The 13,520-nt window shown below is 44.8% G+C and overlaps 1 protein-coding gene across 4 annotated transcripts in view; it reads left to right on the top strand.

The window, feature by feature from the left end:
• Kank1 (KN motif and ankyrin repeat domains 1) overlaps nucleotides 1-3,000 on the top strand; it is a 183,589-nt gene extending 180,589 nt beyond the window's left edge. For all 4 annotated transcript variants that reach the window (XM_041661269.1, XM_041661270.1, XM_041661268.1 and 1 more), the window contains 2 exons: nucleotides 1,390-1,488; nucleotides 2,032-3,000. In XM_041661269.1, the coding sequence (XP_041517203.1) occupies nucleotides 1,390-1,488; nucleotides 2,032-2,094 (162 nt within the window). In that variant the 3' untranslated portion in view covers nucleotides 2,095-3,000. The remainder of the gene's footprint in view (nucleotides 1-1,389; nucleotides 1,489-2,031) is intronic.
• The last annotated feature ends 10,520 nt before the right edge of the window (nucleotides 3,001-13,520 follow it).

Below are 13,520 nucleotides of genomic sequence, written 5' to 3'. Positions count from 1 at the left end.
ATAAACCTTGCACAAGAACCTTCTGAGGCAAGAGGACAAGCCAGAGAGACCATGTACCCCCAGGCAGAAAGCACAGGACTGGCACTTGGGCTGTGGACCCAGTCAGGGATCATGGAGGTCAGGCCAGGCTGATCCTGATTTTGAAAGTTTCTCTCTGCAGAACACAGGTTCAAGCCAGAGTTTCCTTCAGTTCAATACATCGTAAAATTAGAGGAAAGATACCCTCCTTTGCCATAAATTTCGGATCCTCCTGGGCTCACTCCAACAAGCCAAGCAGGAGAGATCATCACTGGGTAGAAGAGCAACCCCCGCCTGCCTCCAGGGAACATGCAGTTCCCTTCACTTCCTCAGGGAGAGAGAGTTTGCAGCTTGCCTCTCCCCCACCACTGTCTCCATTGCATGTGTTTGGGAGTTTGTTCAGTTGCTTTCCTTTGAAAAACTTGTCTCTTTGTAATAAGAACCTGTAACATTATGGAGACTTCAGCAATCATGGCTAACCGGCTGATTGTCCACTTCCTTATCCGTGTACAAGGAGGCCTACGTCCGCCTGACCCCTGGAAGGAAAGCCGCTCCCTGGACTCACATATTCAACATGGGAATCATTTCCCGTTGCTATAAGCAAAGGAGAGTCCTTACTTCAGAACCAGACAGTTTGTGTGTTTGCCCTTACTTCAGAACCAGACAGTTTGTGTGTTTGCCCTTACTTCAAAACCAGACAGAGTTGTCCTTCGCCTTAGTTCCTTCATATCCAGTTCATGCCCTGCAATTTCATAAAAACCAAACAATTATCAAAACAATGTTTCTTTTGTGCAATGCTTCCCTTGGTATTTCCAGAAGATACCATGCAAGCTGCCAGGGTAGAGCGCTTAAGTGTGTGTTGGGGTGTGGGGTGTGTGTGTGTGTGTGTGTGTGTGTGTGTGACCTCCAGCATTCAGTAGAGTGCTATAGGCTACAAGATCACAGCCTCCTCATCCAGAGGCTACACGGGTTCACACACACCCTCGTTCTTACCTGATCATTTGTGACTGTAAGAAGACAGACTTAAGGTTTCGGCCCCTCCTGTTCATACTGCCCCTTCTGATGGGTGGGACAGTCGGATAGGGGTTCTTCATGGACAGCCTTCAGTTTTTAAGGATCCCAGGGAACACACGTCTCTTGCCAGCCCTGATAGGCAAAACCGAATGATTCTCCTTGTGCTTGGCTCCTTATAGACAGAACCTAGTCTCACTCACCTTTGGGTCCTCAAGACCCAGCACGAAAGATCCAGAAACACTGCCTGAAGAACTGAACAGATGGCTAAATTTGGGGGACTTCATTAATTTTGTTACCTTCTGGCTGCTTGACATTTGAAAGACTCGACCTGACCTGTTGTTTGCATTTCCTCTTTAGGATGGCAGCAGCGCTCTCTCCATAGCCCTGGATGCTGGACACAAGGACATTGCTCTTCTCCTGTATGCCCATGTCAACTTCGCGAAAGCCCAGTCTCCGGTCAGTATCAGGCATTTGGCATTTACAAATAAAGTGGAATCCACCAGCTGCCGGGCCCCCTTTCCTAGGGGAATTGACAGACTACAAGGGTCTTATGTTAATTCTGAAAATGGGAGTTTTAGCCCAGAAGTTAAGTCTTCATCATTTCTACCCAATGCCAGGAAAGGCAGGGTCTCAGTTATCCTTGGGGGACAGCAGCTCCCATGAGGAGCTAGTTTCATGCATAGTGATCCAAACAGCACAGGCTGAGCTCATGGCTAAGTGTCACGGTGTTCCTGACACTGTTTCTAAAGCCTTCAGTAGGCTGCGCTTGTCTCAGAGTTTACTCAGAGTTGGAAGACTGACTCTCCTGGACAGCTGGACAAGTCCTGCTAAGGCTGGCTAGCTTTAGAGCCGTGCCTGCTGAGGGCGGACATCTGTCCCTCATTCTTAGCTAGAGATTTCCTGGATCTGGCACACAGGTGGGCGTCTGCTGTGATAACCAATGTGCTGAAATCATTTATTAACTAACCTCCACTTTTTTTTCGCTTTCCTGGTCTCTAGGGCACCCCTAGGCTTGGAAGGAAGACATCTCCTGGTCCTACTCACCGAGGTTCCTTTGACTGATCATGTAAAGATAGCCCTCCACGTGTGTGCCGCCACGAAGCTGCTAATTATTCCCGTTGAGGCGACAGATACTGAATGTATATGGACCACGCCGAGCTGACCGGCAAGAAATGTCAAGGAAGAAGCCGAAGGCTGACCCTTTGGCAAGGAAAGCAGAGCTGGTGGGAAATGGCCAAGCCAGGTGAAGGCCGCCTCCCTAGCCTTCCGCTCTTGTAGGACTGGGACCCAGCTCTGTGGCTGCTGTATTGGCTCCGTTATTTGCAGTGGTGGGAAGTAGTAGCCTGGCTTGGCCAGGCCATTTCTACAATGTAAATAAGTGGCAGGTTCTCCATGACATTGTAGTTGTGAAATTTTCCACAAATACTTATACTTACTAAATGTGGAGCCATTGGGAAGCCCTTCCAGTATTTCATTCCAGGATGCTTTTGTTCATTTCTCTTATCTTTTAAAATAAGAAACTTGAGATGACTTTGATCATCAATGTCTTGGCTCCAGGCTGATCATGTCTGGCTGAAAAATAGAAAAGGGCTCTCAAACCATCCAAACTTACAAAAGAAATCTTTTCAGCTGGTTTATCTAGGTGGGTGTATTATATGGCTTTTTATATAAAAGACTTCTATATGAAATTGACACTTCTATATGAAATTTTCAACTTTTATATTCCACAATAGAGTCATAAAGAAATGTGTAATGTTACATTTTTAACAGCCGCCCAACTGCGTCTATACCTGGTGAGAAAGGTTGAATTGGGTTAAAGGAGTGGGTTCCGGATTGGCCTCTAGGGGAACATAGTGTCCTTCTCTGTGTGTGTCCATCAGTCACATTTACTCTGGTCCTGATGTATTTAAATGTTTGAAGTGCCTTAGACTCTTGCCATATTTTCAAAATAAAATTTCATTAAGCTCTTTGGTTTGTCCCTGATTCATCACTGACAGCTGTCTGCCTGGTTCTGATGGCTTACAGCAGTCATCACAAATGCTGATGGATGGTTTGGCCTGGGAGAGCAAGAGCATGGTCTGCTGGTCTCAGGCTCCAAGGGGGGGCAGGTCTTCAGAGGGGGCTTGAGCTTGTGACGTAGTTTCCACATCCCCAGATTGCATGTCACAACACTGAGATTTAAGACCTTTTTATACATGCCAAGCAACCTCCGGGGAGCCCCTGAGTTGATTCTTCCGGTTGCATGAATGCTAGTCCTGAACTAACTTGGGAATACAACTACCAGTGATTAGCTAAAAGGGGTCAGGAAGCGAGGCAGGCTTTTCTTTAGGTTTTGGTATGCTAGAGAAACTGCCGGAGTTAGGGAAGAAGTGCTGGGGATAGATTCAGGTCGGCCTGGGCCAGCTGACCACTCTCTACAGCAGGCCTGGGGCCTCTGGGACAGAAATCTGTCCTCATCTGTGAACTGTAAAAGTGAGGTCACCGAGGTCGGGACTCCCAAACTGCTCACTTTCCCCCCAAACAGATCTGCGAGCTCTGGGATTCCAACTAAGTTTTGGCTTAGGAAGTTATTAAAGCCTAAGTTCCATGGACCAGAACTGGGTACAATAAATTCATATGGAAGAGTGAGGGGCCTGTGAAGGGAAGTGATTTGGGGCTTTGTCTGTCCCTTAATAGCCCAAAATGCCTTCTGAGCAAAGAGCTGTTTCCCTGGAGGTTCATGATCCTGGGGATTTTGTTTTACTGACAGGTAAAAAGCATTTATACTGTAAATGTAGGGCCAGGGTAAGGGGGTCTAGTGCAGTGGTCTTTACCTGACATGCCCAAGGCTCCGGGTTCAATCCTCAGCACTGATGACAAAAAAAAAAAAAAAAAAAAAAAAAAAAAAAAAAAAAAAACCATTGTAAATGAGAAAAATGAAATGAACCCCTGTGCTCTGATAAAAACAAGTGCCTATTTTATCTTTGAGTCAAGTCTTATACACTGTGTATTTAACCTCTGGGTAGTGCAGACTGGCCCGTGCCGTGTTTGCTCTCATAATATTGGGCACCTCGAATGCTTTTTATCTTCTGATCTCCACACACTGTATACACAAGCCGGATTACCCCTTTGGAGAAGCTGTGGTTTGTGAAAGCACAACTCTGTTCAGGTCCCTAAAGCAGGGACAGCCTACGGGAGGGGACAGCCAGCTTTATCTTCTCATCCAGTACGAGGAGACCAGACCTTCAGGTATTGCCAATTGCCTAGAAACCTTTGCCCTGGCAATTCCAGCAGAAGGCTAGAATTTGCCCTCAGACTACAGGACAAACACAGTGGGAACTCTGAGACCCTGGTATCGAGAAGGTGACACTGGCAGCATGTCCAGCCACTGTTAGGACATGTGATAGCTAAGTTTCTAATCACTTCTGGAGAAATCTGTCCAGAACACACTACTGACTTGAGTGCCCAAATACAAAAGAGTGTTGAGTACTGACATCCTGCTAGACGTCAGTAGTCTAAGAGCAGATTTTGATTGTTTTTTAATTTCGTGTGCATTGGTAGGTGTAGCACAATCAATAAAAACCCAGACACAGAAATTGGGGTTCAACCTGAAGGTCAGAAAAACAAAACAGCCAGCCACTGGCTTTTACCTCTACCTTAGTCCAAAATGGTCATCTTGCCTCCAGGAATCTCAGAATGAGACTGTGAGAGCTGTCTTCTCCCATCTTATATTCCTCTCGAGTGCTGAGATTAAAGGCATGCACCACTACCTCCTTGTTTCTGTGGCAAACTAGTGTAGCAACTGGGATGAAAGGTGTGTGTCACCACTGCCTGGTCTGTAAGGCTGATCATGTGGCTGTTTTACTCTCTGAACTTCAGGCAAGCTTTATTTATTAAACTACAAATGAAATATCATTACATTTCTTTTTGTCTAATATTTAAAAGAGGGAAGGCTATCACTAATAAGAAAAACCATATACAATAAGTACAATGACTATATACAATATATACAGGCAATAGGTACATTAACAATGTCTAGTTCATTTGCATTTGAAATTTAGAGAAAATACTCCTTAACTATCCTATCTTGGTGAGTCCAAAATCTTGTACCTAATTTACTTTCTATCATAACTTGCTTTCTGCATCTGATAAACTATAACTATCTAATCTCCAACTCTCTTAGAGACCCAAAAAGGAAATAATATTAACTGAGTAAGCAGGAGGTGCCAGCAAGCATCTCCCCAAAATGACAGAAACAGCTGGCTGCCTAGACAGGCACCCAAAAGTTCCTCTGCAATGTTGGGGATTCTATCTTCAGACTACAGGCCTAGCATATCCAATAGTCTTTTCCTGTGAGGCAGGATCTTCTAAAGGGCTATTCTTCCTTGTCCTGAGTAGATAGTGCCTAAACATTTGGCAAGAATTTTCACATAAAGCCAGAGAAAACTTTTAAAAAGAAGAGGATTCTAGATGAACAATAACAGAATCAAGTGCAGCTTTGTGGAGTAAAGCTTCATTTTTACTCTGTTAGGCTCTGTTTGCTGGCAGTGAGCAGAGGCACAGTTCCTTTAAGACAGGCTTCCTGACTCAGCGTTAGCAGCAAAAGTCTCAACAGCTCTTTTAAGAGGCTCTGCCACCAAACACTTAAATGGTGTTTATGAGCAGCTAGTGGCATGCTTCTTGGTGGTGGCATGGACCTAGAAACCCCACAGAGTTGTGACAACAAACATGGCTCCCGCCAGTACCTCCACCATGAAGCTAGACTCTCAGGAAGCCAAGGGATAGGGCAGAGCCAGCTTTAATCCTACTTGTGTCACTTAGCAGATCAAAACTAATGGGATCAGAAAAGGATAGAGATACACAGTAAAGACAGATTCGGATGAAAAACTTCTAAATGGTTTACAGTGTGTTTAGAAATATGCATAGGCTTGGGAGAGAAAAGAAAAAGGATAGAGAAAGTCCTTTAAAAAAATAGAGTAGTTGGGTGTGGTGGTATACAACTTCAATCCCAGCACTTGAGAGGTAGAGGCAGGTAGATCTCTCTGAGTTCAAGGCCAGCCTGGTCTATAGAGTGAGTTCCAGGACACCCAAAGATATACAGAGAAACCCTGTCTCAAAAATAAATAAATAAATAAATAAATAAATAAATAAATAAATAAATATAAAAGAAATAAAAATTTTAAAAAAGCCACATAAAGATGGAAAATGCACAAAGATTCTGGATACTGTATATTATTATGTTATCTTTGATTTGTTTGACTGCTGAGGAAGGAACAAGAGTTTCTAAAAGACATTTGATTATAAATGCTGCTGGATTAATCCAACATATATATTTTGAAAATGCCTTGACTTCAAAATTTAAGTCAAAAGATACGTTACTTTGGAAAAGAGGTTTTACTTCTGTTTCCACAGGAAATGAGAGGCTATGAATTCATTCTTGGCTAAGAAAAAAAAAGGTTTGATCAGCTGTGGATTCATTCTTGGTTAAGAAAAATAAGTTTTGATAGAGGAAGACTGGCTGAAAAATCTCCAGTGGGAATGGCTGGCCCCAATGATCCAATGCTTCAGAGCACCTCTGTTGTGTTCTTTTGTGAGTTCTCCATCCAGAACAGCTTCAAGGCTGTTGGCTAAAATAATCACAGTGCGGTGGGAAGTCCTGCATATGCATTGCTTTTATTAATGAATAAAGCTGTTTCGGCCAGTGGCTAAGCAGAATAGAGCAAGGTGGGAATTCCAAGCAGACAGCGGAGGAAAAAAGGTGGAGTCAGGGAGATGCCGTGCAGCCACCGGAGGAGACAGATGCCTGAACTTTGTCTGGTAAGCCACAGCCATGTGATAATACACAGATTAATAGAAATGGGTTAATTTAAGATATAAGAGCTAGCTAACAATACACCTAAGTGATTGGCTAAGCAGTGATTTGATTAATATAGTTTCTGGGTATATTCTGGTTATAGGTTATGGGTCTGGGTGGCCTGGAAATAAACAAGCAGGCTCTGTCCATAGATTGATGCCCAGCCTTCAACAATGTACATCCACCTAAAGACTAAAAAGGCTTTTTTTTAAAAAAAGAAAAAAGATGGCTTTTAGATCCACAACATAGTGACTGACAAACTGCCAGTATAGGTGGAACTGTCTTTGGAATTTCCTGCTTCATGGGAAAGTCTGCCAGATACTTTGGCCTGTAGGCTGAAGATGGATGTTCCAGTGTTACAGAAAACTTTGGGTGACTGTCCAGGCAGCGAGATGTCTCTGTCAATTCTAGAGTTCTGGAAGTTGCTTACAATGTACTTTCTGTTAACTTAGGTAATATTGTATCCTTCTGTGGCCTTTGAAGGAGTTGAAGAATAGATAGTTATAATTATAGTTTTTTTTAGTTATGATAAAAGGTAAAGTAGATATAAATATTGTAACTGTAATTCTTGGTTGATACTGGTTTTTTATATGCAATTTTACTATGCTGAAGTTAAAACCTTTTTATTTGAACAGAAAATGAGAAATGGTGTGGGATGTCCTTCTGTATATGTGCTGCTTTTATTCGTTAATGAATAAAGCTGTTTCAGTCAGTGACTTAGCAGAATAAAGCAAGGCAGGAATTCCAAGAAGATAGAGAAGGAGAGAAGGCGGAGTCAGGAATGCCATGTAGCCACCAGAGGAGACAGATGCCTGAACTTTGCCCAGTAAGCCACAGACACGTGGCAATTTAAGATATAAGAGCAATACACTTAAGCAATTGACCAAGCAGTGATTTAATTAATATAGTTTCTGAGTGATTAATTTGGGTCTGGGCAGCTGGGAAACAAACAAGCAGCCTTCACCTAAATCATAGATTACTCCAATCAGGACTTGACCATAATCCTAAATTTTCTCTGGTTCCTCATAAGATTACCAGCACTCCCAATCAGCAGGAAGTAGCCTTAAAAAACTGTGCCCATATTCCCAAAAAATAAATTATGGGTGTTTGTCTTTGTTTAGTATGTTGGTTGCAAGTGGTTATGGATAACAGTCAGGAAAAAAGCTGAACAAAAGAGATTAGATTCAGGGTTTTTGTTTTGAAAAGAAAGGAAAAATGCTGTGGGATAATGCTCTTGTACACTATAAAGATTTGTCACTCGCATTGGTTTAATAAGATGCTGACTGGCCAGTAGCCAGGAAGGAATTATAGACAGAGCAACCAGTCTAGGAGAATTCTGGGAAGAAGAAAGACAAAGAGTCAGTCACTAGCCAGACACAGAGGAAACAAGATGAGAATGCCTCACTGAGTAAGGTACCAAACCACATGGCAAAACATAGATAAGAATCATGGGTTAATTTAAGTTGTAAGAGTCAGATAACGATAAACCTGAGCTAAGAGGCCAATAGTTTATAATTAATATAAGCCTCTGTGTGTTTCTTTGGGACTGAACAGCTGTGGCACCAGATGGAACAGAAACTTCTGTCTACAGGTGGGGGGGGGGGTTGTATGTTTTGTTTAGTTTTGTTTTTGCCTGCATGTATGTCTGTGTGCCCCTAGAACTGGATTTACAGACAACTGTAAGCTGACATGTGGGTGATGGGACTTGAACCCATGTCCTCTGAAAAGAGCAGCCAGTGCCTCTAACCACTGAGCCATCTCTCCAGCCCCTTTGAGAGGAGTTTTATCCCTGGCTTTGTAATACTGAAACTACTACTGTAGAAATGTGAGAATCCTTACAGATGGAGAAAAAACTCTATTTTTCCCTCAAAGGAAGTAAGTAATGAGCAGCTAATCACCTTTCTTTAAATCTCTAGAGAACCTGGTGCCAATGGCAAGACCTTTGTGTGTAAGTTTTCCATTCACAGAGCAGGTAAGGATCTCCTGGGGAGCTGGTAGATTACACACATTCTGGCTCCCCCCTGGCATCTGGTACCGTGGGTCTGCAAGCATCCCAGGTACTTGTCAGTGAGAGTTAGGTCCAGCCTGATAATTACTTATCCATTACCAGACACTCTACGCAGATGTTTATAGCAAGGAAGACAGGCAAGGTGGGTGGGACTGTGTCAGAACCAGGAACTCTGTATCTCTGCTGAAGTGTCTATGCTGCTTGTCCAAACGCAAGGGCATTTCTGAACCCCCTGGGATAGTCACTTACGGTAGACTGGGAACCATGACTGCCATCATGTCATGTTTCCCGTGCTTAGTTACTACGAGGCTTATGACTGGCTGAGCAGGAAGGAGGGCTGCTCTTGGTATGTTTTCCCAATTTAATCTTTTCTTTCCCCACTTCCTCATGGAGCTGGAGTGTGGTTACTCAGGAAGGCCATGAACCTTTGCTTTGGCTTTGAAATAATGATCCTTTTCCATTTTCTTTCTTTCTTTTTTCCACTAAAAGCACATTTTTTTAAAGTCCCAACCCTTAGCAGGAAACAATTTCATTTTACATTCGACAGAAGGAAATTGCTAATCATAAGTTTACTCTGCTCGTATTCAGCACGACTGTAATTTAGAAGCCAGCCGATTATAAAAATATATCTAAAGTGCATTTTGTTGGAGACAATTACCACAAGAGGATGTGGTGAGCCCTTGGCCATAGGGCTCCAGACCTACCCAGGTCCCTGCTTCCTCTCAGTGCAGTCAGTAGCGGTACCCTTGGGGCCGAGAGTTAACGATGAGCCCAGATGCTCTCCTGAGCTACCCAGTCTGGACTTGGCAGGAACGCTGTGCAGAAGTTGGAAAGCCAAGCGCTGGTTGGTTTTGAATACTTGTACAGAATGTCTGAAGTAGAAGAAGACATTTGGGCAGTTGTGGGAAACCAGCCATCCCTCTACCTCTGCTTTAAGTTCTATGGTGATCTGATGGGCAAGAAGACGGGAAGTCAGACCCTCACTGGCAAGTCATGGAACCTGCATAAGAGGTATTCCTCCTGAGTGTTTTAAGTCAAAACAAGCGAGTTTTGCTTCCCTCTCCACATCCCAGAAGGAACTAGTATAAGGGTCCTTGAACCACCTGGAAAGGTGAGACTGGATGCTAAACAAAGAGGAGAGGTCTGATGTGGGGGGGGGGGGGGGCTGGGAACTATTCTACTGTCAGCCATTCCTGGTGGCTTTAATACCACAGAAGACCAGGTTCCGCCTGGGAGGGCCACTTAGGCCTTGTGTGTCAAGCGCGGAAGGTGTCTGGCTAGTTAGGAATACTGGCTGTATCTAAAGAAGCAGGTAATAAAGACACTAGCTAGGTCAAGTCCTTGAAAGCTTCGTTAACTCAATTCATCCAACCCCAGGCCTGCCTGAGTTAGCACTTTCCAGAAAATTCCCATCTCTGGCAGCGTGCCCAGTAGGACCAGCCTCTACATTTGGGTTTGAGACACTACCTGCCAGGACTGGGGGGTTCCAGTGTGTGGCTGGTGAGTACGGTTTGAGAATAAGGCTCTGGAAAGTCAGAAGAGAGCTGCCCTTGGGGAGGCGATGCTGGGGTTGGGGGAGGGGCACCAGGAAGGAGCTCCTGAGCCTCTGCCATGGCCACTTTCCATCTGGGTGGCAGCTGCGGTGTTTTAGTCATTTTGTGTGCATGAATAATAGTGTCAGGATGGTTTTTAGTTAAAAGCTTGGGTAAAAGACTATCTGGGAATGAATGGTTTGGACCCGAAGGTTGGAAGCAGTGAGAGATAGCAGGCGGCTGGGAACCTAAAGCTCTTGACCCCACCACCATGTATCTGTAGTGTGAGTGGCAGCTCTGCTCACCGGGGGTGTCAGCAGTCACTCGCAACCTCGGATTCTAGCCAACGGGGCTGTCCTCAGACTGGTGCTCTTGGGAGATGGAGCAGAATAGGGTGTGCATCCCATCTTATTCTGAAGTCAGCTTTGGCCATGCGATTTGCTCTGCCAACGCAACATTGACAGAGTAATGTGTCAACTCCGGGTGGAAGCTTTTAAAGCCACTGTAAGAGGCATAGAGTGGACCTATAGCATGACTTAAAATTTCCAGATTCATCTCGAAGCTGCTTCCTGGAAGTAGGCTGCTGTAACAAGACAGTTGGTTGGTGTGGGCAGCAGGGACACTATCACTGGGGACTCCCCAGCAGACAACACCAAAGTTTAAATGACTATTTTCTGAATCTCAGGAATTAGACACCAGAGCCATCCTTGTGACCCAGAGAGCAGGTCCCCTACTGTATGCAGCGCCCACAGGGATCAGCATTTCCACAGGGCAGGCCCAGGAATCAGCATTTCCACATAGTTCTCTGCTGAGCCAGAGGTCACACTGTGAGTAGAAGACTCATTGTAAGTAGGTCTTCCTTTACCTTAACTGCAAGGGCCTGTCTGGAAGGACTCCTGCAGGGCAGAAAGAACACCTCAGGGCCCATGTTTGTCACCTGGGGATGTCTCTTTTACATCCTTCAGTCACAGTGCTCCTGTAGAATCTGTGCTTCCCAACAGAAAGATAATTCTGAAAAGATGCCTTTTCCTATGGCAAGCCTTCTTTTTCTACGGCTCAGACAACGTAGTCTGTGTTTGTAAACCCTGCATTCATCTAGAGTTTGCTTTCAGAACTTGCCCAGCACTCGTGACTTAAGTCATGGCAGTCCTGTAAGAAGACAGAAAAGGACTCCATTCACTTAGACCCCTCCTTGCTGCCCACCCTGGAGTTCATATATTGACTCTCTCCCTGAGAATGTCCCTTTGGAGCCCAGGTGGTCTCCCTTGGAGCCAGCGAAAGCACACAGCTGCTCTCTCAGCAGCTGCCCCTGAAACCCATCCTCTGTTCTCATTCCGTCACTGGCCAGAAGCACACAAGGGCCCTTACACAGCCGAGACAGAGGCCACTCTCGCCATGCCTGACAGCAGCTGAGACAGACGCATCTGCCAGGGAAAGTCACCAGAGCCCTTGGGACCAGGAGCCAACTGGAGAAGTCCATTGTTCTGAAGGCGTACAGGGCATGCCAACGCCTCGGAGTGGGAGAGTGAGTTAAGACAAGAAAGGGTCCGAAGAAATCAGTGTTCTGCTGGGAAACTAGAGCCAAGGTGTTTATATCCTTCCTGTCCATAAATTAATCTCCAAGACTCGACTCTAGGAAGTTCAATCACTGAGACTGATTGATGGACAGCCTTGATGACCAAAGGGCCATCAATAAGGTGTGTGTCATTCAGTCACTGTCAGGATATAAGGCCAGACACATAATTAAATATCCAGAAGCTCAGAGTCCATCTTACAAACTCTTTTCCCGCCCTGAGACAGAGTTTCTCTGTGTAGCCCTGGCTGTGCTGAAACTCATGTAGACCAGGCAGGTCTCGAGCTCAGAGATTTGCTTGCTTCTGCCTCCCTCCTAAGTGCTGGGATTATAGGTGTTTGCCGCCACCACCACCACCAACAATTGGCCTGGCGTCTTACAAACTCTTGATCCTGGTCTGTATGGGTTTTGTTTGTTTGTTTCAGTTTTGCTGGCTTTGTCTATTCAGGTTTGAGTTTTGTTTTTGTTTGTTTGGGTGTGTGTGCATTTTGAGACAGTCTTGGTGTGTAGTCCTATATGAGCACTTGGTACACATTATGTACTGCAGATTCATGCTAATCCTCCTACTTCAGCCTCCTTAGCGCTAGGATTATAGGTATGAGTGACTAAGTCCAGTTTGTGAAATGTTTTAAAAGGTAGAGGTTGGATTTATTTTTATGTGTCAGAGTTTAGAGACCTCAGCTAACGAGGAAAATAATCCTACTGTTGTCAGATACTGGATCTTGGATTCAAAAATGTTCTGTCAAAATATTGTCTATGCTTCTGACTCACATTAATAGTAGGGAAACCAAGCACTGCCTTTACTCATGAACAACCCTTTCAGCTCTATCCACTAACCACTACATGAAGAAGAACTCAATCCAGCGCCAGCATGCTGAACGCTAACTCATGAGATGACCTATCTGGGTAACAAGAGTGTTATCCAAATGTTTGCAGATCCAAGGAGCCATGTTTGTGGGCTTTGGCTCCTGTTTGCTTGACGCCTAAAAGAGAATGTCTTTTCACCTCATGAATACTTATTTATTCTGTTCCTACCAAGATATTGGGCATGTGGAACACACTTAGCTCAGAGCAGCGCAAGAGAAAAGCAGTGGACAGGAGCCTGCTTGGGAGAGAAAGTTGTTCCTGAGAACTCTTTGGAGAGCCTGTCCAGTGAAGCATTTATCTAATTATTCTTTATCCACAAAAACTTGGGAGTCAGATATCAGGGTAAGAACCTGAATGATCAGAGAAGCAGTGGAGAAGTGACCCTCCCCCGCACTCTGTCTCTCATTTTCCATCCCAAAGGGTTGACACTCTCTCCAAGCCCCATCCTACCACTTCCTATGTCTCTCTATCTGTTCTTAGTCCTCCAGAACCTCTATGGTTAATGTTGGTCAGCTAGTAGCTAGCTCCACCCTCTGATTCAAAGCAAACTTTATTGGCAGCCCCAGGAACACCAGAATGCAAACAAAATATCCCACATCAGTCCTTTCACAGCAGCCCAATATCCTTTGCCTCTGTTACTGCTATACAGCCAGCAAAGAGCCCCAAAGCCCGGGT

Source organism: Microtus oregoni, unplaced genomic scaffold (assembly GCF_018167655.1).
Source record: "Microtus oregoni isolate MIOR12 unplaced genomic scaffold, Mior012 000012F_ref0000307, whole genome shotgun sequence".
In the NCBI taxonomy this organism is placed as follows: domain Eukaryota; kingdom Metazoa; phylum Chordata; class Mammalia; order Rodentia; family Cricetidae; genus Microtus; species Microtus oregoni.
Note: the sequence above shows the minus strand (reverse complement) of the source record. Positions and strands in the feature narration are given on the sequence as shown.